This window comes from Natrix helvetica (assembly GCF_964273705.1).
Source record: "Natrix helvetica genome assembly, chromosome: 2".
Classification (NCBI taxonomy): Eukaryota; Metazoa; Chordata; class Lepidosauria; order Squamata; family Natricidae; genus Natrix; species Natrix helvetica.
The window spans coordinates 363236-387433 of record NC_138552.1 but is presented as its reverse complement, the minus strand read 5'-3'; the positions used below and the strand labels follow the sequence as shown (position 1 = coordinate 387433).

The following is a 24198-nucleotide window of genomic DNA, read 5'->3' as shown; positions in this document are numbered from 1 at the left end:
GTCTTTGGGTTTGCTTAGGGCCTTTTGGAGGGCTACAGAGATGGCTGAGGTTGAAGGGGGATATTTATTTTTCTTGCTTTTTTCTTTGTGGGCGGGGGGATTTTATTTTTCCTTTTTTCCACATTTTTTAGTATTTTTCTCTTCTTTCTACATATATATATATATATATAATTAAATTTCATTTTTTTCTTTAAAAAAGACAAAACAACACATACAGAACAAAAGTAAGGAGAAAAACAACTTTCATCAATTTCATCAAGCATGTCGTTTGGTTACAAGTTTTTGTGCATCAGTTTTTACAGTTAAAAATAAAGTCACTGGTTATCCATTAAGCATAACTAAATATTTTACTCTCATTGGGCATTATGTGTTCAGATTACCATTAATATTCTTTCATTTGTAACAATCCTTATTTCCTTGAATCCATAATTATCTATTAGGTAACAATAGATAGAGATAGATTAGGTAACAATTATAATATCGCCTCGCCTATCTCTAGAGAGGGAAAACAAAGATTAAAACAAAGGATTCCCATTAATTCATATTGTACATCTATACTTTCAATAAACCATAATGTCACCAATCATCCACAGCTCCAAATATAATTTTCCATTGTTAATTATTAATCCATATAGTAATTAAATATTTCAATTCATATATGTATCCATTGTTCATTACATCATCATTAATCCATTTAATATGCAGAAATCTTTCTAGTATAGAATGATCACTACCTACAATGCAGATATTCAAATCAACCCACTCTTATACATTGGGTTCATTATTGTTCTTCATGTATCGTATAAATAAGTACTCTATTTCATAATAAAACTTTCATAGCAATAAGTATAACTTTCTATTACTACATAAGTAAACAATTTCATTTCCAGATTTTTTTATCTAACCATTGGTAAAACAAATCCCATACTTTATAAAATTGCTCATCCTCTAGTTCTCTAATTTCAAATGTAAGCTTACTCATTTCAGCACATTCCATTATTTTCCGAATAGCTTCTTCTTGTGTTGGTAATTTCTCATTTTTCCAATTTTTGGCAAATACAATTCTAGCAGCTGTTAAAACATTTATAATCAGATATTTCAAGTCCTTGTTGTATGTTTCTGGTATTATTCCCAATAAAAAGAGTTCTGGTTTTAAGTCTATGTGTTTATGTGTCATTTTCTCCAGCCACATGTGGGTTTTAATCCAGTATCTTTTAGCTTCAGTACAAGTCCACCACATGTGGTAATATGTGCCCGGCGTCTGATGACATTTCCAGCATTTTTCGGATTTATTCTTAGACATTCTTGCTATTCTCGTTGGGGGTAAGTGCCACCTGTAAAACATCTTATACAAATTCTCTTTATATACAGTTGACTTTGGCATTTTATAGTTTTGAGTCCACAGTTTTTGCCATTTTTCTAAATCAATCCCATGCCCAAAGTTTTTCCTCCAATCTAACATAGTTTCTTTGACTTGTTCTTCATATAATTTCACCTCTAATAAGTAGGCATAGTTTTTTATACTTGTTAAGATTTCATCTAATTCAGTCATTTTGTCATAAAAACCCTCCTTTTTTCGATCTTCATTGTATCTAGAATGTATTTGCACATATGAATACAATTAACTTCAATACTGTTTCAAGTCTTGTATGGATTAGAGTTCACCCTATGTATTCAATAATTCAGCATTTCTAACTGTTTGTTCCTTTTTATATATTATTGAATGCGAAAAAGCTTCAATGGTTGATATCCAGACTGGAATGTTTAAATAATGTAACCTCTTAACCTTCTTCCAGTTTAATAACAAAGCCTCTCTTATATAGTGCCTTCTAAAATAACCTTGTTCTTTAGTTCCCTTATACCATAAAAATGCATGCCATCCCAAAAAGAAATCATGGCCCTCTAGGTTCAAAAGCCTAACATTTCTTAACATTATCCATTCCTATGGATGTTTCTAAATATATTTTTGTATTACGTTCTGTATTGGTTTTCTCTGTTTAATATAATTTTTAATAAAACTATTGCACAAGAAAAGTTGCAGCAATGCAATAAAAAAGGCCAATCGCAGAACCTGTCAATAATAGCAATAGCACTTTATATGCTGCTTCACAGGGCTTTACAGCCCTCTCCAAGCTACGAAATGGGTGAGATGTTGGCCAGTAGGAAAAAACCTCCTTTGAAGCAGGAAAGGCCTCTCCATTGGAGGCCTTCAAGCAGAGGCTCCCCTGGATCCATCCCTGTCCCTGGGCAAAAAGGCTGGATTAGATGTCCTATTCCAACCCTTTGAATTGTGGTGACACCCAGGTGTGGCTCAGGCGCCCAGAGGGTCAAGGCTGCTCTGGACGAAGGTGGTGGGGCTGGGGCCCAGACTGGGAAGTCCTTCTCTGCCATCTGGGCGGCTGCTGCTACCGATTTCTCTCTCTCTCTCTCTCCGTAGATCTTCTTCTTTTTGGCCATCATGTGTTTGATCCTGGCCATCGGCAACTGCATCTGGGAATACAACCAGGGCTACCGGTTCCAGGTGTACCTGCCTTGGGCAACGGATGTCAACTCATCGTTTTTCTCTGCCTTTCTTGTGTTCTGGTCTTACGTCATCATCCTCAACACCGTGGTGCCCATTTCTCTCTATGTCAGGTAAGATGGTGGCTGGGGGGCCACGCCGGCCTCCCCCCACCCAGCTCGGAAGGAGAGCCCATTGGGCCTGGTGGTCTGAGAGAGAACTGGGGTGGGAGCCATCTCTCCCCTTTCTGGAGGTGGTCCTATCCCAGACAAGCTGCCATCCTGGTGAGATGCTCTGAAAAGCAGGCTCAGTTGGGGGAGCCCCCCGGGACCCAGGTGTCCCTTGGAGGGCTCTGCCAAAGCGAGGCCTCTCCTGAGGGGGCGTCCCTGGCTTCATTTGGGGAGCAGGAAGAGAGGCCACGGGGTCTTGTCCCTTCAATACAGGCGGCGGTTCCTAAAGGAACCAATGCGGTGGCGGGATTCATTGTTTTTACTACCGCTTCTGTGGGCGTGGCTTGGTGGGCGTGGCAGGGGAAGGATACTGAAAAATCCCCACTCCCTCCCAATCAGCTGGGACTCGGGAGGCAGAGAATAGATGGTGGGGAGGGGGGCAGTCAGAGGTGGCATTTACCGGTTCTCTGAACTATTCAAAATTTCCGCTACCGGTTCTCCAGAACTGGGCAGGACCTGCTGAATCCCACGTCTGAACCAATGCCGCTTCAGCCACGGCCAACAGTGACCCTTACATAGCATAACCTTACATCAGCTGAGGCCCAGCTGGCTGAATCCTATCACCTTGCCAGGGAGGGAGTGGGCCCCGGGCACTTCCCTTCCTGCCAGGGACCCAGCGTGTGCCTTCCTTTGCTCCAGCGTTGAGATCATCCGCCTGGCCAACAGCTGTTACATCGACTGGGACCACAAGATGTACTACCCTCCCCACGATATGCCCGCCCAGGCCCGGACCACCACCCTCAACGAGGAGCTGGGGCAGATCAGATACATCTTCTCTGACAAAACAGGGACCCTCACTAAGAACATTATGATCTTCAACAAATGCTGCATCGCTGGGAAGCTCTACGGTAAGAAGGTGGGAAGGCGGAAACGCATCGGAGCTTCGCCTGCTCTGGGGCCACCGCCCTGTTCCTGGAGGCAAGGGGGAGGGGGGTTTCCCAATCTGCTCCAAGCACTCTTGGTTCCCTGGCCCCAAAATCCCTTTCAGATAAGGGGTGCGGGCCTTTTGCAGGACATAGAAAATGGCAGGCAGGTAGGAAGGAAATATTCTACCCGGCTACTCCCGGCTACATAGATTTTAGAGAAATGGTACTTTTGCTAGAGATCCGGAATGCCGCATGGATGAGGCAAGCTCTGGGGGAAATTGTACATTGAAAGCAATCGCCAATTCCTGCCCCCTAAGAGAGCAGTCCAGTCAGGTTCCCTTCCAATGGAACTCGTCGACAGTGAGGCTCATTGCTCTCGAGGCACAGGCAGCCCCCCCCTGGCCCTCCCCCCCCGCCTCCGCCTCTGTCCAAGATGGGCTCAAGGAGGGCCAAGAGGTGGATGCAGCCCTTTGGAGAAGGGCCTCAGAGGGACTGTAGGGTGGAGTGTGGGGTGTCCGTGGGTGGTTTGGTCTTGGCGTTCTTAGTGAGGGGAGCCAAGCCTTGGACTTTCAGGAGAGAAAGGGAGGCCCAGAAGCCCTGGTTGTCCTTCGCAGCCAGCCTCTTTCTCTCCCACAGGAGATACTCTGGATTCAGGGGGATTCCTGGTGGAGGACATTGAGGTAAGGAACACTCCGCCAACCCTCTTCTCAAACGGGGCTGCTTGTATCCCAGCAGCAGTGACCTCCAGGCTGCCATCCACGCTTCAGGCAGAAGGCCGAGCCTGGGGACTCCGTTCCCCCCGTATTTCGCAGTGGCCCTGTTCCCAGGCTCCCTGCTCTTCTGCACGGCCACACTCGAGCGCCATTGCCGAGAGCGGAAGAGGATTCGGGGCTGCTCCCCCACTTCCAGTTCTCCCAACTCAGCATCAGAACTGAAAGGGCTTCTGCCACAGGACAAGCACGGGGGGGGGGGAGGGCAAGAGGGGGGGGGAGGCCAAGAGGGAGGGCTGCCAAGCCCTGGGAAGCAGTAGCCAAGTCCAAGGGCTGAGGCCCTCTGGTGCCACTCACCCCCGGTTTTCTGGTGTCCACTTTCTTCCCACTCTGGGTGACCAGAGGAAGGTGGTGGCGAGGGGCTTGGCTACCTTCCTGTCCAGCCGGGCTGTTTTTGGACAGGAGCGTAGTAGCCTTGTAGAGCCTTTTTATCATCCCTTGGAGTAGAAGGGAAACAAGGCTTGTCAATTTGGCTCCAGCTCATCTCCCCGTATCTCACATCACTGAAGAGGCTGGCAGCAAGTGGGCCTAAGAGTAGGGAAAGGCCCTCCCTTCACAAGGCTCAGGGGTGGGGGTGGGGGGGCAAATGCAGATTCCCCTCCCCCCCTTACTGCCGGCAGCTGAGATCAGCCTCTGCAGGAGCCAGCAGTACCTATTCAAGAGCTTTGCTTCCCTGCCGGGTGAGGATGTCCAGCCCAGAGCAAAAGAGGTTGACCCTCCTCCTTTCCTCCACAGACAATGGACAGAGTTGACTTTTCGTGGAATCCTTTGGCCGACCCAAAGTTTGTCTTCTATGACCACAGACTGCTCCAAGCGGTGAAGGCCAGGGATGAGCCCACCCACAGGTTCTTCCGCCTCCTTTCCCTCTGCCACACGGTGATGCCAGAAGAGACGAAGGAGGGTGAGCTGGCAGAGGAGGAGGAGGAGGAGGGCACGGGGGCTGGAGGGGAGGCTCACGCTTGCAACACAACCAGCACCTTTCCTCGCCCACAGGCACGTTGGTGTACCAAGCCCAGTCCCCGGACGAGGGGGCCTTGGTGACCGCAGCCCGGAACTTTGGCTTTGTGTTTCGCGCCCGCACCCCCACGACCATCACTGTGGTGGAAATGGGGGAAATGGTGGTTTACGAGCTGCTGGCCATTCTGGACTTCAACAATGTGCGCAAAAGGATGTCCGTCATTGGTGTGTCTCTCTTCCGTCCCCCTCTGCACACTCTGCTCAAGCTCTCCTCCCGCCCAGAGGTTGCCTCATGTCCCAGCAGAAACTGTCACGCTGCACAGCCACAAGGCCTTGCTGGGGCCCTTGGCGCTCTCTGAGTTTGGTGGCTTCCTCGCAGATGTTTCATTGCCAAACTAGCTAGCATCGTGAGGGCTGATGTTGTTGCCTAGTTGGGTAATGAAACGTCTGCAAGAAACAGCCAAACCTGAGAGTACCATGGGCCCTGTGGTCCTCCTCCTCCTCCCTACAAACCCCACTCCCTTCTTCCACTGATGATGTTGCCTAGCTGGGTAAGGAAACGTCTGCAAGATAACGTCAGAGGGCACCAAAGACTCCACGGTTCAACCCTGGGTACAGAGCTTCTCTCGTGCCAGTGCTGTGCCGGTGCAATTAGTGAGGAACAATTCAGACGACCCGTCTGCGGTGCAGAAGGCCCGGGACCTTTCAGATAGGCTACCTGGGGCCTGTTCGGTGGCTTTGAGGGGAGGGAAGAGAGATGAGGAAGGGAGGCTTCTGATTGGGTCTTTTTCTGGGCTCCATCTGCTGCAGACTCACCTTTTGCCCTTCTTGCCTTGTTCCCAGTGCGAAACCCGAGGGGTCAGCTGACTCTGTACTGCAAAGGGGCCGACACCATCCTGTACACGCTCCTCCATCCCTCCTGCAAGCAGCTCGAGGAAGAGACCACCGAGCACCTGGATGTAGGTGGAGACACGCCTCTTCCAAGCACAGGCAGGAGGCAGGCTTGCTTTCTGGCCCCACGGGTCCCTCGGCTGTGCTCCTCCCTCCAAGCTGTGCCCCCCCAGGCCTTCTCAATGCCAACAGCAAGCTGGGCACAGAAGTGAGAAGGTAGCAGAGCTGGCTGCAGAGTTGCTGGCTGGAGTCCCTCTGGAAGCCCAGGGCGTCTTGTCCAGTCCCCTGCACAGGCCTGGGTCCCCCCGAGCACTTCTGATGGGCAGCCAGCCAGCCAGCCTTTGTCGGAAGACCTCCAGCACTGATGTGGCTGCAGCTGGTGTGTCTCGCTGGCTGCTTCTCTGGCCTGGCCTGGGCCCTTTCCCCTGTGGCTCGGCTTCCCTGGTTGCACAGAGACCTGCTCTCTGGGGCCACAGAGAAGAAAGCCGCCCCCTCGTCATGGTCCTGAATCCATCAGACCCGGCCTTCCCAAGCCAAGGGGCAAAGGACTCCCAGGGGAGCAGCTGCCGTGCCCCAAGGCAGCCCCTTTGGCCCAATGGCCAGATGTGGCCCGGCTCAAACTCTGGAGACACGGGCCACCCGTGTTGGCTTTGCATGCCTTGTGCCCAGAGGTTGGATGTGGAGCCCCAGTTCCCAGCCCTGGGAATGAGGCGTGTAGAGTAGAATAGAGCTGGAAGGAACCTTGGAGGTCTTCTACTCCAGCCCCCTGCTGCTCAAGCAGGAGACCCTGTGCGATTTCAGACAAGGGGCTGCCCGGTCCCTTCTCAAAAGCCTCCAGTGATGAATCACCCAAAACCTCCGTTGTTCCATTGTCCTCCCTGTTGGGAAGTCTCTCCCTAGTTCCAGGTTGCTGCTCTCCTTGATGAGTTTCCATCCATCCTTTCCTGCCCTGCCCTCTGGTCTTCCTAGAAGAATTTGAGCCCCCACCCCCACCCCCTCGTGGCTGATTTGGGACTCTCAGCCTGCTGTCTTCCTAGGAGTTTGCTGGGGAAGGTTTGCGGACCTTGGTGGTGGCTTACCGTCACCTGGAGGAGTCCTACTTTGAGGACTGGCAGAAGCGTCACCACAAGGCGAGCATCAGCTTGCATGACCGAGAGGGAAAGCTGTCCAAGGTGTACGAGGAGATCGAGAGGGATCTGCAGGTAGGCAGGCAACTGGCACAGGGGTAGCCCGTCCACCAGCCCCAGCCAATGCCAACCGGGAGCCCCCTGTTGCCACTCCTGCCTGGGGGATTCCCCGATGCCCCCCTCCCCCCCGAGCACCTGTGGCACCAAGTTCTGATGCTGAAAGATTTGGTGGTCAAGGAATGTCTCCTCCAGGGCTCTTCTGGAGCACCCTGTGCCAGGCAGCTAACAAGCATGATTACACAATTAAACACCCGTCCTCACGCGCAGAGAGAGAAACCTTCAGCCGCAACAGGGTGAATTACAGGCAGATTCCCCAGAACTTGATCCCGTTTGGATGGATGAGCCTAGTTCAAGCTTATCACGGGGGAGGAGACCCCAGGGACACCTTTTCTTTTCTCCAGCACTGTCAGTGTGGAGGAAGAGAGCACTGGGCGCAAGCACACACGGGCCGTGCCTTCCAAGGTGAGCCTAGTTGGCACCCAGTGCAGGGAAGGAGCCAGAAGGTCTCCAGCCAAGGACAGTCAAGGCACAGGGGAAACAGGAGGAGGAACCCCAGCCCTCTTTACACCAACTCTCTCCCGGTGCTTCTCCACTCCCACTCCCCCTTTGCCCTGAGCTGCCTTTGGATCTGTAAGCATCCTCTCTCTCTCTCTCTGTTTCTCTCTCTCTCTCTCTCTCTCTCTCTCTCTCTCTCTGTTTCTCTCTCTCTCTCTCTTTCTCTCTGTGTGTGTGTCTCTGTTTCTCTCTCTCTCTCTCTCTCTCTGTTTCTCTCTCTCTGCTTCTCTCTCTCTCTCTCTCTGTTTCGCTCTGTCTCTCTCTCTCTTTCTCTTTCTCTCTCTCTGTTTCTCTCTCTGTGTTTCTCTCTCTCTCTCTCTCTCTCTCTCTGTTTCTCTCTCTCTCTTTCTCTGTGTCTGTGTGTCTCTGTTTCTCTCTCTCTCTCTTTCTGTTTCTCTCTCTCTCTGCTTCTCTCTCTCTCTCTGTCTGTTTCGCTCTGTCTCTCTCTTTCTTTCTCTCTCTCTGTTTCTCTCTCTCTCTCTGTTTCTCTCTCTCTCTCTCTGTGTTTCTCTCTCTCTCTCTCTCTCTCTCTGTTTCTCTCGCTCTCTCTGTCTCTCTCTCTAGAGGATCGTGTCTCCTCCTTCCGTGATCTCCTCCCTCCCTCTGGGCTCCTCCGCCTTTCCTTCGCTCAGCAGTTGGCCGTTGGGTCCTTCGTTTCCTCCCAGCCACCTCAACACCTTCCCTGCTCACCTCACCTTCTTGGGCTCAGATCCATTGTGTGTTGCCAATTCATTCTGCTCCATTTAACACTTGTGCTTCTTAAGCTCCACCGCATGAAACTGGCATGCCCAACACATGCTCCCATATAATGTCCATGATTTTCACTGCTTTAGAGAAACGGGCCTTCCTTGCATGCCACCCATCCCCCTTTTACCAGCACTTGGATGCCTTAAAATGTCTAATTTAGGAGTTCCTCGCAAGCCAAGATGTATTGCCCACATCCCATCAATCTGGAAGTGCTTCCCCTGCCCTGCTCAGAGCTGGTGCCCTTTCCTTCTGGGCCACGCTGGCCAATGTCTCGGGGCACCACAGGAGTTCCGGCCTGCGAGCCTCTTAAAATGTCCGGCTTCCCCAAAGCTACGCGGCATCGTGACCAGGGTGAGGGTTAGGTGTTTTCATTGCCTGCCTGCAGCGCAAGACCCACAGACTACAGGAAGGCAGCTCTTGAGACACGGCGGCCCAGCCTGGCCCTGCTCTGGTGGCTCCCTCTGCCCTTTCCCAGCACACCAACACATGCTGAGTGGCTAGCCTGGCCACAGGAGGCTGGGGGCTTGAGAGGCCGGGCCAAGATCGTGGCAGGCGGATGTTGCATGAGGCATCAGCACCTCGGAGAGGCTCCCCACCACCCCTCTCAGCTCGCCCTTCCTTCTCTCCCCAGCTGCTTGGTGCCACCGCCGTGGAGGACAAGCTGCAGGAAGGGGTCCCCCAGACCATTGAGATCCTGGAAAGGGCACACATTAAAATCTGGGTGCTCACCGGTGACAAGCAAGGTACCGGCTGGAGGAAGTGGCGGGAGGGCCGAGGCCCAAACTCTTGAGAGGATGACCGCGGGCTGCTCTCAGGGCTTCTGGGCCCCCCTGGGGTGAGGAGAAAGGGCTGCTCCCACCTCAGGGCCAGGGGGAGTGTCCTTTCCTCGCTTCGGAGCCACTGCTTCCCAGCAAGGCTCCTGGACAGATGCTTTCCTCGGGGCCCTTGGGGGCAAAGAGACGGACTGGCCAGTTTTCCTAACCAATCTCTGGGAGTCAGGAAGGGGGGGCGGGGGGGGAGCAGGGAAGTCACCTCGTCTTTGAGAAACAGAAGAAGAGAGAAGTGGGCTCCACACGCGGGCAAGAAAAACGGCCGGTGGGGCAGAGAGAAGAGCTGGACGTGGATGTGGCTGAGCCAAGGGAGGCCAGCAAAGAATGGAGATTATTCAGCCACGGAAGATCCGTCTCCCAGGATGGCGGGTTCCGTCCTTTGGCTGGCGTGCGAACTTCCTGGGTGCAGAGCTGGGGGCTCCCTCCCCTCCCAGGCCCCTCTAGAGAGGCAACTGGGGACCAGAGGGGAGGGCTCCCTATGGGGAAAGGGGGGGGGTATCTTTCTCCTTGCTGAAAATAATGGACGGGGTGTGTGTGTCTGTTTTTCCAGAGACTGCAGTGAACATCGGCTATTCCTGCAACATGCTGTATGATGCCATGAAGGACATCTTCATCATTCATGGAGACAGCTGGGAGGAAGTGGAGCAGCAGCTCAGGTGCGAGAGAGAGAGAGAGAGAGAGAGAGAGAGAGAGAGAGAGAGAGAAGCACAGACCTTCGTTCCCAGGCCCATCTGGGGGGGGGGGGGCAGCTGCCCTAGCAGAGAAAGAGGCCGAGGAGAGGAAGAACTTTCTCCAGCCAATTCCTGGAGGGACTGAGAGGGCCTCAGCGTCTCTGCCACCTCAATGGGCATCCCAGCTCTGACCAAAGGTGGCTCTCTGAGGGGAAGACCACTCCCCTCCGCCTCACCTTGGGTGTCTAAAGGAGTGCTTCCTTAGGACTCCCAGGCAGGAAGGGGGTCCTCTCACTGATCCACCCCGTTTCTGGGCTGCCACACATCTCCAAAACGGGTGTGGGATGGGTGGTAGGCCTCCGTGTCAGCCTCCCAAACTCTGCCAGCTGCCTTTGTCCAATGGGCTTCTCTGGTGGTGTGAAAGGCCACTATGGGCCGGTGGTGTCCACCCAGCCCTTTCCCAAGGGGGAACTGAGGCAGGGGGATCAGCTGAGGCTGCTGGCAGAGGCCGCTTCAGACCTCCTCCTCTTGGCTTCCTCCTGCCTGGGGCCCTTGAGTGGCTGAGGCAGCCTGGGAAACGCCCAGACCAAACACAGCTCAAGGACAGGGAGAATAGCCCTACGATTGGACCATCAAGGCAGCAGCGGCTCCATTCGCAGCTCAGTGGGGGCGTGGTTGGGGCAGGAACCGGGCCCTGGTCAGCCACGGTGCTGGGGCTCTGACAGCACCCAAGTGAGCCTGATGGCCCCTCTACTGCCCCCCTCCAGCCTTGGCAAGGGCACACAGTCATTTCGGGGGCGCATCCTCCTGGCCCCCTCCACAGGAGTACCAAGGGGCGCCCTGCGTGGACAGGACTCCCCCCCCCCCCATTCTCGCTCCGTGTCCCCAGGGCCCACCGTGTTGCTTCTCTTCCAGGGCAGCAAAGGACCGGATGCAAGCAGACCTTGAAGCGAAGCCAGAAGAGCTGGACATCCAGAGATCGACCTCCTCCGGCTTCTGGAACAAAGAGCCTGCCGGCGGAGACTACGGCCTGGTCATTAATGGGCACAGCTTGGTAAGGTGGCAACAGACGGGGCAAACGGGGGCCCGCAGCCCTCCTGGCACTTGGCCCACATGGCCTCGCCCCTTCCCCCGAGGCCAGGGCACCGAAGACTGGCATGGGTCCCAGGTGGGTTGCTGCTGCTGAGGGGTTTGGTTTTGGCAACCACTGTAGGTTTTTAGAGTTTTGCTGATGCTGTGAGGAAGGCGGCCATATAAATTGATTTAATAAGTGCCAGTTGAGGACAGGGAAGGGAGGTGGGAGAGTCTGGCACCTGACCCAACCCAGGACCGTTGGCCTCTTCCTGAGTGTTTTGCCCTCCAACCTTGGGAGAAGGACCATCCTCTCCTGCACGCCCTGTGCCCCTGGCAGGCTCATGCGCTGGAGGGGGAGCTCTCGGAATTGCTGGTGGACACGGCCTGCATGTGCAAAACGGTCATCTGCTGCCGGGTGACTCCGCTGCAGAAGGCCCAGGTGGTGGACCTGGTGAAGAAGCACAGGAGAGCCGTCACCCTGGCCATCGGGGATGGCGCCAACGATGTCGGCATGATCAAAAGTGAGTGTGGTAGGTGGCCCAGCTCTCGGCCAGGCCCGGGGGAGAAGCGGCAGGAGCAGAGGGACTCTGGGCAGGGAACGGGAAGCAAATTCAGCGGGGTGGCCGTGGGTGGCCCTCTCTCTGCTTTTGGAGGCCCAGCGGAGCCTCGGCCATGGACAAGCGCCTTGCATTCCCTCGAGGGCCAGTTGCAAACACGTCTCCGTCCGAGCCTTCCTGGGCCCCATTTCTCTGGGCTTGGGAGGGACGGGTGGGTCTGGCGCCCACCAGCTTCTCCTGCTCCCGCTCCCTGCTGAGGGCCTTCCCGCTTGGTCTTCTAGCTGCTCACATTGGCGTGGGCATAAGTGGCCAGGAGGGGATGCAGGCGGTGATGTCCAGCGACTTCTCCTTCGCCCAGTTCCGCTACCTGCAGCGGCTGCTGCTGGTCCACGGCCGGTGGTCGTACATCCGCATGTGCAAGTTCTTGTCTTACTTCTTCTACAAAAACTTTGCCTTCACGCTGGTTCACTTCTGGTTCGGATTCTTCTCCGGCTTCTCTGCCCAGGTAACTGCCTCCGCCGAGCGCAGCTTCCCTCCCCCCCCCAGAAGCAGCCGACGGGGGAGGGTAAGGGGGTGGGTGGAGCCTTTCCCTGGCCTGCTCCAGCCAATGGTCAAGGGCAGGTCTAGAGCCCAGCAAGACCAGGGATCTCTTTTCCTACCAGACTCCCAGGTGGGGGGCTGATTAGTGACCGTGAGCCCTTTGCCAGGACAGGCAGAGAGAAAGCCAGTTCAGTTTCAGCCTTAGGAGGCTCCTGTCCAACTTCTCAAAGCCACACAGAGAATCCACGATTTTTGTAGTTACCGCTGCACAGAAATTTACCATCCGGAAGCTTTTCCCTACATTGACATGAAAGTCAAGCAATTGTAACTTGTGCTCGCAATTTCTGGTCCTGGACTCCGTTGCCATGGAAAGTCGCCCCTCCCTGTAGCTTCTCCGTGTGGATCGGCATCTCACACGCGTGTGCCCTTGGCCAGGGTGGGGACTGGGACACTAACCACACAGCTTGGCTTTGCACATCACACAACACTCGAGAGAGAGAAAGGAAGGAATTGCTGGAAAGGAAGCGATTTTAGCAGGAGTACTGAGAGGCCTCGACTTTTGACCGTTATTGAGCCCAGAACTGTGGTTATAAGTCAAGGCATCACATGACCACACCTGATTTTTAGAGAGAGAGAGAGAGAGAGAGAGAGAGAGAGAGAGAGAGAGAGAGAGAGAGAGAGAGAGAGATATGCAAATGCCATAAACAATCATAAAGGTGGTGGTCTGGTTGCCAAGCACCCAAAATATGATCACATGACCACAGGGGTGCGTGCAACTCTGCGTAGCTATGGTAACTTTGAAAACAAGTCCTAGGTAGTTCTGGCTAGGTCCACCATGAGTTCAGTCAGTCATTAATCAACTGGTCATAAGTCAAGGACTACCTGTGCAACACGGCCTCCTGTGCACTGGCTGGCTGGATTGCTTGGCCCTGGCTGATAAGTCTCCTTCCCTTATCCAAGCCAGCGACATAAAATCCCTTTTGACAGAGAGGCCAACAGATAGTGACAGATGGATGGACGGACAGACAGACCTGTCGCCATACTGCCTTATAGGGAAAGCTGTGTTCTGCTTTCTTCCCGGCCCTCTTCGTTCCACCTTCAAAGTTTGTCTTCTGCATTGATTCTCCTTCATTCCCTCTTGATGTCCAACTCATGGTTAAAGCTAGGCTTCCCTCCCCTTGCATGGGTGCACCAACTCCCTTCCTCTCTTGCTCTCTGCTTCGTTCATGCGCTTTATGGTTTTCTTCCCTTCCCTTCCTTCTCTGGTCACTCACAGATAGAACCTGCGCTCTCCTCCGACGAGTGGTGGCTTTGGTCAACCAAAGCGCTCATTTTTTCAGTAAAGGCAGAGAGGGCAACTGGCAAACCAGGTTCTCTGCTGTAGAGACAGCCTTGCAAGCCAACGTAACAGTTGCTCATTTGCAAAGATGTCTATGTAGACTATACTGACCCACAGCCAGGATGCAGAGAATTCTCCACAGGGGGAAACAGGGAGAAGAGCGTGATGTTAGAGTCACCTCTAGGCACTTAATAAATAAATCCTAGGCCTCCTTGAGAAAGGCAGAACACCACAGCTAAGCAACAGGGACCCAGAAAGAAACATGGGCCTCCCCCCTCTATCCACTGATCTCCGGATGGTAGGTTTGGTACCCTTCCCCCTTCCTGTCTCATGTCCTTCCCTCTTCCCCCTTCTTCCCCTCCTTCCCCTGCAGACTGTGTACGATGAATGGTTCATCACCCTTTACAACATGGTCTACACCTGTTTGCCAGTGCTTGGAATGAGCCTCTTTGACCAGGTAGGAGGAGTCGCTTGTGGGGCCTTTGCTCGGTTTCAGGTCAGGAAACTGAAGGAAAAGCAGTAGAGAAAACTGGGGTCCTCCTTCACGACACCGTCTAGGTTATAGATAAAAGTAGAGATCTTTGAAATTATTTCCTGAGCCCAATAAGCCATGCATTTCTCTCATTCCTTTCTTTCCGGTGCCCTCAAAGTCATCCTATCGGTTATTTTATTTATTTGAGATGTAAATATTTCCCCTGGGAAGGATTCTTAGTTCCTTAAGGAATGAACGAATGAGGAAGTCTTAATTCAAGCCCACCTGGACACTTCCTCCACTTAAAACCTTTTAAGATCAGCAGCCAAAGAGGAAAGCCCAGCTTCCGATCAGTGCCGAGGGAGTCTACCTGGTGGGCCAGCCACCCTCCCCTCAGCCTCAGCCTCCCCCCCCCTTTTGGGGAAGCCTAGCGAGAGAGGGAGGGGGGCCAGGAGTCACCCCCAGAAGAAACAGATTACCTGGGACTCTTCCAGGCCGGGCATCAGGTGAAACAATATGCGTCTCGCTGCTAGCAACCCCCGTTGGGAGCCAACCTCTCCTGGTCCTCCATCTCAGCAGCATTTTGTATCATGGACGTGGGATCTTAGCAGGCTTCATGGAAGGATTGGGGCTCTGGGGCGCGGAGTGATCCGGCCCACCGTGGTCCTTCCTGGGGCGGGCTTGGGGCGTCTCCAGCAGGGCCCCCCAGCTTCCTCTTTCTGCTGCCAGGATGTGGACGACCGCTGGAGCCTGCAGTTTCCCCAGCTGTACGTTCCCGGCCAGCAGAACCTGTACTTCAACAAGAGGGAGTTTGCCAAATGCATCCTCTACAGCATCTACAGCTCCCTGGTCCTTTTCCTGGTCCCTTACGGAACCATTTTCGATTCCGTGCGGAACGACGGGAGGGACGTTGCCGACTACCAGTCCTTCGCCCTCATGGTGCAGACCTGTCTGCTCATCGTGGTGTCAGTCCAGGTAGGGGCCTCCGTCTCGCCAACTGCTGCAGCTCTGTGCCCGCCCCAGGCTCTTTCTCCTGAAGTCAGGCTTTGGCCTCGGCCTCCCCACGGCCCACTCGGCTCGGAGTCTAACTGGCAGCACCCCGTCTTCTTAATCCTTTGGTTTGCCATTCAGCTGCCCACTAGGTGGGGGGTTTGGGCCTGGGAAAGCTGCTCCACCAAGCGCCAGGAAACGTTCCCATTGCCCCCATTGCCCTGAGCGGTCCAAGGGGAGCTGCTCAGCTGAAGGAGGGAGTGCACGAGGGACCCCAGGGAGTGCAGGCGGCCAGGGGCTGCTGCCCAGAGGGGCTTCCAGGGCTTTCCTCGGCCAGCCCTTGTGAGGGGTGGGGGGGTGAGGGCCACCGGCCCCAGTTCATGCAGGGGGTCAGCGAGCCAAAGCAGCTGCCGCCACCATGGCTACCTTAGCCAGGCTGCCTTTTGCAGATGGGCTTAGACACAGCCTACTGGACGGCCGTGAACCAGCTCTTCCTCTGGGGCAGCCTGGCCATCTACTTCGTCATCACCTTCACCTTGTACAGTGATGGCACCTACCAGATATTCACCTCCTCCTTCCCCTTTGTCGGTAGGTTTAGAAGCTGCAAAGACACCCCACCCCAGCAAAGGGCCTCTCTCTCCCTGGAGGAAGCTGCTTCCCTCTTGGAGAGGGGTGGGTGGGGGGGCTTAGCCTCAGGAGCAGGGCAGCACCAGAGGGGGGTGGGGGGCACAGCGCCTATCTTCCCAGGGTTGCCTGCATTTGCCCTGAATCCTGGGCCAAGCACGGGCGCCTCAGCCCAGCAGGGCAACTGCAGTCCATCTCTCCCCTCCCAGGCACCGCCCGGAACATCCTCAACCAGCCCAAGGTGTGGCTCTCCATCTGCCTCTGCGTGAATCTCTGCGTCCTGCCAGTCATCGGCTTCCGGTTCCTGAAGATGCAGCTCATGCCGAGCCTCAGCGATCAGGTACTCCTCCTGGGCCCCAGGACGCCTGGGGCAGGGCCCACGCCACCTTTCCTCCCACTGGCCTGGGGCCCCATGCCACTGCCGCCCCCCCCTGTGCCAAGGCTGGCCTGAGGCTTGCAGCCGGGTGCCATGCCTGGGTGGCCCTTGTGCAGAAGGGGGGGGCTTTCAGGTAGCTGGGCTGAGTGAAAGGGACTGGCCCATGGTTGAGGGGGGCTCCAGCCTGTGGCTCCCCCAAAGGCCTGCCTTGCAAGAGGAGCTGAGCTACCCGGATTGAACGGAGGGGGGGGGGATTTCTGCCTTGCCCGAAAAGCAGCTGCTGGGCCATGGCCACCAGCCCCCTCTCCTCCAGTGATGGACTTGCAGAGGGTCATCCATCAGGAGGCTCCTTAAGGGGTCTGGAAGCAACGGGGGTGAATATCATGTGGTCATGCTGCCCCCTAGTGGTCATGTGGGGCACTTTGCCAGGCCAGACAGGTAGAGCTGGTTCTGTGGGTGCTGCCCTCCACTTGGGGGAGAGCCCCAGGTTCTCCTTAAAGGCCAGGCGCATCTATCAGCAGGACAAGTAGGGAGGGAGAGGAGGGAGAACAGGTGTTGGGGGGGGGGAGGTTTGAAAAGAGCTGGCTTTTATACAGGAGCCTTAAGTATTGCCCTGGGAAACAAAAAAAAAAGGAAGTGAACCCTAACACCCCCCCCCTGCAAGAATGAAACCAGGATGACTTCAGGAAGAGAGGGAACCAGTACGAAAAACAAGGAACCCCCCCGACCCCCGACCCCCCCTCACCCCCCAATGAAGGGAAAGTGGTGACGTTGCTCCAAATCCTTCAATGGGGAGCCAGGAAGCCTTCCCCCTCCCTCTCCCCCGTCCCTGCCAAGGCCTGTGGCTGAAGGGTGGAAGGAAGAGTCAGGGGAGAAGGAAAAAGGAAGGCTGGGGAAAGAGGGGCAGATGGCAGGGAGAAAGACGACCCAGAGCAAACCTTGGTGAGCAGGAAGTCAGCCAGGGTGGAGGAGGCGACGGAGGAGAAGCCACAGCCAGGCTGCAGGTACAGCTGGCATAACCGGAGATGGGTTCACGTTGAAGGCGTGCCAAGGCTGCCCTGTGCTTGGCGATGGTGAGGTGGCTGCCCCTGTTCCTTTCTCAAGGAGCAAGAGTGAAACCAGACTCCCGTGTTAAATGTGCCTGGAAAAGAGTTTGGCAGAGCCCCCATCAAACGGGGGGGGGGGCAGAGGGGCCCGTCATAAGACCCACAAGGAAGGGATTTATGAGGGGCCTGGCTTTCCCTCCCTGGCTGGAGAGTGAAAGTGGGTTCTCATTTGGAAAAGACAAAGGGTGACTTCCTGTAGAGAGTCAAAGGAGGGCGGAAGCAAAGGGCCAGAGCTCCCAGGGGCCCCTGCAGGTACCACCTCTGGCCCCCAGAGGAGAGAGAGGAAACCGATGATGGAGCCTCATGGCGAAAGCTGGGGGAAAGATGGTTGGGGGTCTGAAGGGGGAAGAAGGGAACCTCGGCTGGCTTAGAGCAAGAGCTTCTGCCCACTGGGGAGGCAGCTACGTCCAGCAGTCTTTTGGAGGGGGGGGAGGGGGGGCTTAAAGGGCTGCTGAGAAAAACCAGAGGAGAGGCTCAGGAATGAAGAAGAGGTGCCAGGCAGAGCTTGGGGGGGGGGCGGGGAGGAGAAGGCGGGAGGAGCCCCTGGAGAGAGTGAAGACCCCTAAAGGGAAAAAGGGAGAGGGGAGGAGGGGGGGTTGAAAGGCCGCAGGGAGGCTTTGGCGGGAGGAGAAGGTTAGGCACTTTTTCCCCAGCCTTGCTTGTCCCCAAAGCCCCCCCCCCCAATGGGAACGCAGAGCCCCTCCCTATCCCGCACTGGCGCTCTGCCCCATCAGAAGCTGGGCGGGGAGGGGGGAGCTTCGAATTGCTCAGAGCCCCAAATGTGCCGTGGAGTCCAGGGTGTCTATTTTCCCAGGAGCCCCCCCCCCCCCTCTCAGCCGGGCTCGTCGTCTTTTTCTCGCGCAGGTGGTGCACAAAGTGAGGCAGCTCCGCAAAGCGCCCGGCCCGCCCGCCCTGAAGCGCTACCTGCAGCGCAGCGCCTCCCGCCGCTCCGGCTACGCCTTCTCGCACCAGCAGGGCTTCGGGGACCTCATCACCTCCGGCCGCAACATGCGGCTCAAGTCCCCCGCCGCCGCCTCGCCCGCTTTCTCGCCCTACGCCCAGAAGTACCGGCCGCGGCAGGAGAAGAGAGAGGGCGGCGCCTCCTAGCTCTCCCCGGCGGAGACGGCGCTTGGCCGGCGGACGGGGGCGGGAGGCCTTTCAGAAGCGGAGTATGCGGGGAGGGGGGCGCCCTGCCCAAAGGCCAGGCTGGGGAGGGGGCTTCTAGCAGCCCGTAGCGCTTCCAGGGTTCCACCTCCACCCCGGCCGCTCTCCTGAAGTCTAGCGCTGCCATCCCCCCCGCTGCTTCTGAAGGCTTCCCGCGCGAAGGAGGGGGGGCTGGAAGGGGCCCTGCCTGAGCTGAGACCCCCGGAAGGCCGGGTCCCCTGCCCCGTCTCCAGCCCAGGAGGAGGAGGGGGGTTGGTGTTGCGCGCACTGCCCGAAGGAAGATGCTGCCTCCCTCGCGGAGAGTCTGGGCTTCCGGGGACCCAAGCGGAGGAGGGGGATCAGGCTCAGCGAAGGCCTGGGGGGGGGCAGAACAAGCTTGGAAGGAGGTGCACAACTGCTCTGGCTGCATCACCTGCAGGTCAAGTGGGGAGGGGACCCTGGAGCCCCCCTCTTCCCTGCTGTGCTGGATGTGTGGCTTCCCCCTTGGGCCTGGGGGGGGGGGAGAGAAAGAGGCACCCATCGCTACTTGCACCCAAGGCTGCCTTCTGAGATTTCTTCACCCAGTCTGTGGAAGAGGCTGACCCCCTGGTGAGCGGTCTGCTTTGCCCAATGGCGCATCTGGGCTGTGGGGCCAGAGTGGGGGGCTTGAACGTTGGCGCCTCAACAGCGAGTAAAACGAGGCCAGAAATGCTGTGGAAACCAGCAAGTCACTCTTGTGGGGCTCCGGCATCTTTAGGCCCTCAAAGGAAGGGGGCCACGACGGGGGGGGGGGGGCTGGTAAAGGAGCTCCATCTTCTGGGCTCCAGAGATGCCCAGCCTGCTGGAAGAAGCTTCTCCAGGGGAGGCTCCACTACTACTGGCAATCCCCACCCCACCCCTTGGCCACTGCTGGGGTGGTCAGGCGCCCATCGTTTTCAGCAAAGGCCTCCAGCCTCCCATGGCCTTAGTTGACCAGGCCAGAAAGCTCTGCTGCCCAGGCCACTCGGAAGACAGACACCCTGCCTTGTGCCCTCCCTTTGGGGGGCGTCCCTGGGGGTGGAAGTTGCCAGAAAATTTGTCACACAATGTTCCCCTGCTAAGGTGCCTTTTTTCCAACAGCATTTCTGTTTAATTCTTAGAAGGGTATTTGCTTCATCCAAAATTATTGCATAAAATGGTTATGGAAATTACGGTCAGCCAGGATTAGGGAACGGAAGGGATATTATGCCAGTAAAGTCTAAATCCAGTGTTGTAATTTTTTTACGCCCATATGTTTACGCACACAGCAATTGAGGCTTCCTGAGGGTAATATATTTATAATGTTCAGCTTTTAAAAAAATAAATAATATAAGGGAAGTCTCTATTATTTATTTGACACATCTCCAAATAATTGTGAACAGTCTCACACAAAAATCTCTTGATGTATTTGAAAATAAAATAAAATCACTCCCTCTGCATATTTCTCTTCCAAAGTATAGATCCTGGCATCTCTAAAGGCAAAAGTTGCATGCTTTGACGGGGGCCTGTGGACTATTTTTGCTTGTCACTTTTAGTCATTTGGGAAAAATCAGCTCTTTCTGGAGCAGTAAAAGCTTTGCTGGCTGAAGACCCCAGAGGGAGCGGAGAGTGCGTGCGTTGGAGAACAGCTGCAGCTGCTGCTCCCTCTCATTCATCCGCACAGCAGGAGCACACAGGCAGTGCCAGGGGTCCCAGAGCGTCAGTTTTGTGCCAGCCCTGGGGGTCAAGAGTGGCTCGGAGATGGGCCGCATTCCGATAACTCCCTTAGCCCCTTCCCTGGTTCGTATGGTTCCCCTCCCCACAAAAGCAGTGTGGCCTGCTTATTTTCACAAAGCCAGGCTGACTCCCGGTGATCCCCTTGTTCCTTTCTGGGCGCCCATAGACCAACCCTTCGATGGGCATTCTAGGATTTCCCCAGGTATGGCAGTCAAGCTCTTGGTCCTTGTAGCCTTCCTTTTCCCTGATGCTGCACTGAACTCTGAGGAAGGAGGTGCTGCCTCTGCCAAGAGCCTGGCCAAAATGTTGGTTTGCCCCTCCCAAAGCAACCAAAGGGATGAGCAGGACTTAAAGATGACCCCCTTTATTACAGGGGGGGGGCTGCTATCCCCAGATTACACCATAATAAACAAGTCAGACGTGAGGATGCCACCTCACTTTTTGGCATTTCTTGTTAGGGAAAAGGGACTTTGCCAGATCTGCCCCTGGCTCTCCATGTACTGATCCTGAGCTCAGCTCCGCTTGTCCCTCGAAGGGAACAAAAGGGAAGGTAGGATTTGGTTCAGACCCTTCAGACAATCACGGCTTGCTCTATAAGCCACATCTATAAGCCACAGGTTTTTACTAAGACCAGCCAGGAATTGGAGCAGAATAATACAGTTGGAAGGGGCATTGGAGGTTTTCTAGTCCAACCCCCTGCTCAAGCAAGATATTCTATTCCATTCTGGACAAATGGTTGTCAATCTCTTCTTGAAAACCTCCAGTGTCGAAGAAGCCACAACTTCCGGAGACAAACCTTTCCACTGCTTAATTGTTCTCACTGTCAGGAAGTTTCTCCTTAATTCCAGGTTGCTTCTCCCCTTGATTAGTTTCCCTCCATTATTTCTTGTCTTGCCTTGTGATGCTTTGGGAGTTGAGTGTCCTGCGCCACCTCAGGTTGCTTGTGTATTGAGAGTGCATTTGCACACCTCTCTCCCATCTGCCACTCGTTCCAGCAGAGCCACTAAGGCTACAGGCTGTCCCTTGGCCCAAAGGAGGCATTGCTCCCCCCTCCCTGTTTCTGCAGAGCCCACTGCCCCAGAGAACCCTGGCTGGGCTGCAAGGAAGATGGGGCTGTGGGGTCCAGGATGCCCCTGGTCGCTTCAATTGCCCTGCCAGGACGTGCTTGATGCTCCTTTAAAGAATCTGGTGGCTTTTCAATCAGCTGACAAAGTTTACGGCTGTTTGTTCCGAGGGCCCCAATGCCTTAAAATAGTGCTGGTGCTTTCCCTCTTCGTGGAAGTTAGGCACTATTATTAGATTCGGAGAGTAAATCTTTTGGCAACGTGACTGCTGGGTGAGGGCCCGGCTGTGGTTTTTCAAAGGCTTTAAATATCAGCTGATGCTGTTGGTCTCCAGTTACAGAGCTGAGAGTTGTTGTGAGTCACAATCCCAAAGCTTCAGAATCTTCTTGGAAGTCTCTGACTTGGTGGGGGGGGGAGGCTGGGAGGGGGGGGGAAGGTGCTGCCTCCCTTGGGGAAGGGACAGCAGATGAGGGGAGGGGCTGGAGAGGCCTTAGCGCTACGTCCACACCTGTCAGAGGAAAAGCTTCGGCTGCCACCTGGGGGCATCTCCTCAGGAGCGCCCAAGAGTGAAAGCAGCTCCCCAGGAAACACTGCCGCCCCCTGAGCCCACAGAGAAGGCCGAGGAGACCCAGGCCTGCAAGGAACACCAACCCCAAAGGGATTGGCAGGTGCTGGGCAAGTTGGAAAAGAGGGCGAGAGGGTGACGTGCCAGGGAAGAGGCCGGTCAGGCCCTCCAGTTGTTGAAGAGCCCTGGCTAATGCTGGCCTCCTGCCCAGATGGGTCTGAGGCCACAGGGAGAGGCGAGAGGCGCTTGGGGCTTCTGTCCGGGGCTCAGCACTCCAACCTGTTTGTAACTAGAGGAGGGGATAGGAGAGATGCAAGTCTGCAAACACAAAAGGGGGGGTGGAAGGTTCAGAAAAGCCCCCCCTTTCTTGCCCGCTGCCCTCTAAGGGCAGGAAACAGGAAAATGGAGAAATGATGGTCTTAAAGCACCAGGGAAGGTAAGCCGCTGTTGGATCTGTAACAGGGGTTTCCTTACCCAAAGAATGATCATAAATGGTTTCACTGCAACTTAGAGGAGAGCGTCTCAAAGGGCGGGGGGTGGGGACCATGGTTTGAAGGGATCTGGGGGTCCTTGTGGATCCCACATTAAATAGGATGCCTCTGCTAAAGGGGGGAATGCTGTGCATTGAGAGGGATTCCATCGCAAGGGAAGGGATGATGGGTCCCTGGACTCTTCCCCATCAGACCCACTGGGTGTTCTGGCCCGCACAGAGCAAAGGCCAAAGGGAGGGAGAGTTTGGAGAGACAGTGGAGAGTCTGGACCCAGCAACCAGAGGAACTGCCAGCAGAATGCTGAGCAAGACATCTGAAGGATGGTTCTGCTTACACGAGGGAGTAGATTTACTCTCCCTGCCCTGGAAGGAGCAGCAGAACCAACAGGCCTTCATGGGAGCTGCTTCCTGATGCTGACACCCAAGTGGACTAGCCCTTGCCCCCAGAGGCCCTCTCCCCCCTGGGGTTGGGTGGCTTTAACCCAAAATACTTTAGCAGATCTTGCAACAAGCAGGGGGTGGGACTGGATGATCTCTGGGACCCCTTCCACCACTGTAAATCTTTCGGAAGGACCTGAAGGTGTGGTTCTGTCAATGGGCCTGGGGGAGCCAGAGTGGGATGGAGGCCGTTATTTCTCTTTTTATTCTTTTCATGGTGTTTTTCTATCTTTGTCAGCCACCTTGAGTCCCCATATGCCGGGAGGAGAGGAAGAGGAGGAGGCAATATAATTTTTCTATAAAAAATAATAATACTAATGAAAATGCCTGGAGGGTCCATAGAGGAAAGAGGATGGGGGTCTTTCAATAGGAGGCAAGGGGGCACGGGTGGGGGGATCCCGAAGGGTCTCCAGCCGCCACGGGGGGGGGGAGGCGAAGGGATCGGGCTCTTTCGGGGGGGGAGCAGCATAGGCGGAGGGAGAGAGGGTCGGGGCCGCCTTCCCAGGCTCGGAGCCGAGAGGACTTCCAAGCGGTCGGGGGGCGAAGGTACCTCGGCCGTTCTCCCGCTCAGCCCCGGCGGCAGTCACCGAGCCGAGGGCGCTCTTTGCGCCGACGACGCATCCCTCGCATGCCGGGGTGGAGCCCCGGCCGGCCCTTCTTAGCGGCCGCCCGCTCGCCCGCTCTCCCTCCCTCCGCCGGAGCCGCCGCCACCGCCCAGCCGGAGATTGCTCGCGCGGTGAGTGACGGGACGGGACGGGGGCTCGCTCGGAGCCCGCAGCAGCTCCGCCTCGCTTGCCGCGCCGCCGGAGGAGGAGGAGGAGGAGGAGGGCGGCGGCGGGGCCCGGGAACGGCTCGTCTAGACCCCCCGGGAGGGGATGAAGGAAGGAGGGAGGGAGGCACGGCGGGGGGGGGGGGGAGCGGTGGCCGGGCCTTGGCGCTCCCCCCGGGACCCGCTGCCAAAGATGCTGTTGTGGAGCAGATTGGACCAAAGCCCCCTCCCCCCCAAGGGTCCTCGGTCCAATTCAGATCAGCAGAGAGCCAGTCCTAAAGGGGCCATCCAGCCCCTTGGGCCCCACATGACCCACAGGGCCGAGGGCGTGGGTGGGTGGCTGGGAACCTGGTCCATCCCGTGGGGTGAAAGGCAGGCACCAGGAGGTGCTCAGCGGCTGCTTTGGCCCTTTGTGCCCCCCTCTCTTCACGGCTTCCCAGGACAACGTGGCTAGATGATAATGAGGGGGGGCGGGGGGGAGGGTGGATAGTTCATGATGGCAAAAGCTGCTTTGGAGGGCAGAGGTTGGAGTGGCTGCTGGGTCTTGGTGCTTCTGGTGTCGCCTGCGGCATTCATGCTGTCCCTTTTGCCAGCTTTCCATTTTCCTCTCCTGGCACCCAGCTACCCTTCAAGAGGTCTTTCTGCTCTCCATCAGCCCTGGCTTCCACAGAGTGACCACAGAGGAGGAAGTCCATTAGGTTTCAGGGAGAGGT

The 24198-nt window shown here is 55.6% G+C and overlaps 2 protein-coding genes across 2 annotated transcripts in view; both read left to right on the top strand.

Annotated features, from left to right (window-relative positions):
* The window catches only part of LOC309388120 (phospholipid-transporting ATPase ID-like), a 52239-nt gene extending 32463 nt beyond the window's left edge, over nucleotides 1-19776 (top strand). Inside the window, exons 12-28 of the mRNA XM_081945155.1 lie at nucleotides 2438-2634; nucleotides 3370-3578; nucleotides 4233-4276; nucleotides 5102-5267; nucleotides 5360-5548; nucleotides 6167-6282; nucleotides 7252-7416; nucleotides 9335-9446; nucleotides 10084-10189; nucleotides 11120-11258; nucleotides 11616-11799; nucleotides 12117-12340; nucleotides 14088-14171; nucleotides 14916-15161; nucleotides 15626-15764; nucleotides 16010-16140; nucleotides 18147-19776. Coding sequence (XP_081801281.1) covers nucleotides 2438-2634; nucleotides 3370-3578; nucleotides 4233-4276; nucleotides 5102-5267; nucleotides 5360-5548; nucleotides 6167-6282; nucleotides 7252-7416; nucleotides 9335-9446; nucleotides 10084-10189; nucleotides 11120-11258; nucleotides 11616-11799; nucleotides 12117-12340; nucleotides 14088-14171; nucleotides 14916-15161; nucleotides 15626-15764; nucleotides 16010-16140; nucleotides 18147-18389 — 2694 coding nt within the window. The 3' untranslated portion in view covers nucleotides 18390-19776. The remainder of the gene's footprint in view (nucleotides 1-2437; nucleotides 2635-3369; nucleotides 3579-4232; nucleotides 4277-5101; nucleotides 5268-5359; nucleotides 5549-6166; nucleotides 6283-7251; nucleotides 7417-9334; nucleotides 9447-10083; nucleotides 10190-11119; nucleotides 11259-11615; nucleotides 11800-12116; nucleotides 12341-14087; nucleotides 14172-14915; nucleotides 15162-15625; nucleotides 15765-16009; nucleotides 16141-18146) is intronic.
* Nucleotides 19777-22202: 2426 nt separating this feature from the next.
* RUSC2 (RUN and SH3 domain containing 2) overlaps nucleotides 22203-24198 on the top strand; it is a 55321-nt gene continuing 53325 nt past the window's right edge. The window contains exon 1 of the mRNA XM_081940617.1: nucleotides 22203-22224. The gene's annotated coding sequence lies outside the window, so the exon portion shown is untranslated. The remainder of the gene's footprint in view (nucleotides 22225-24198) is intronic.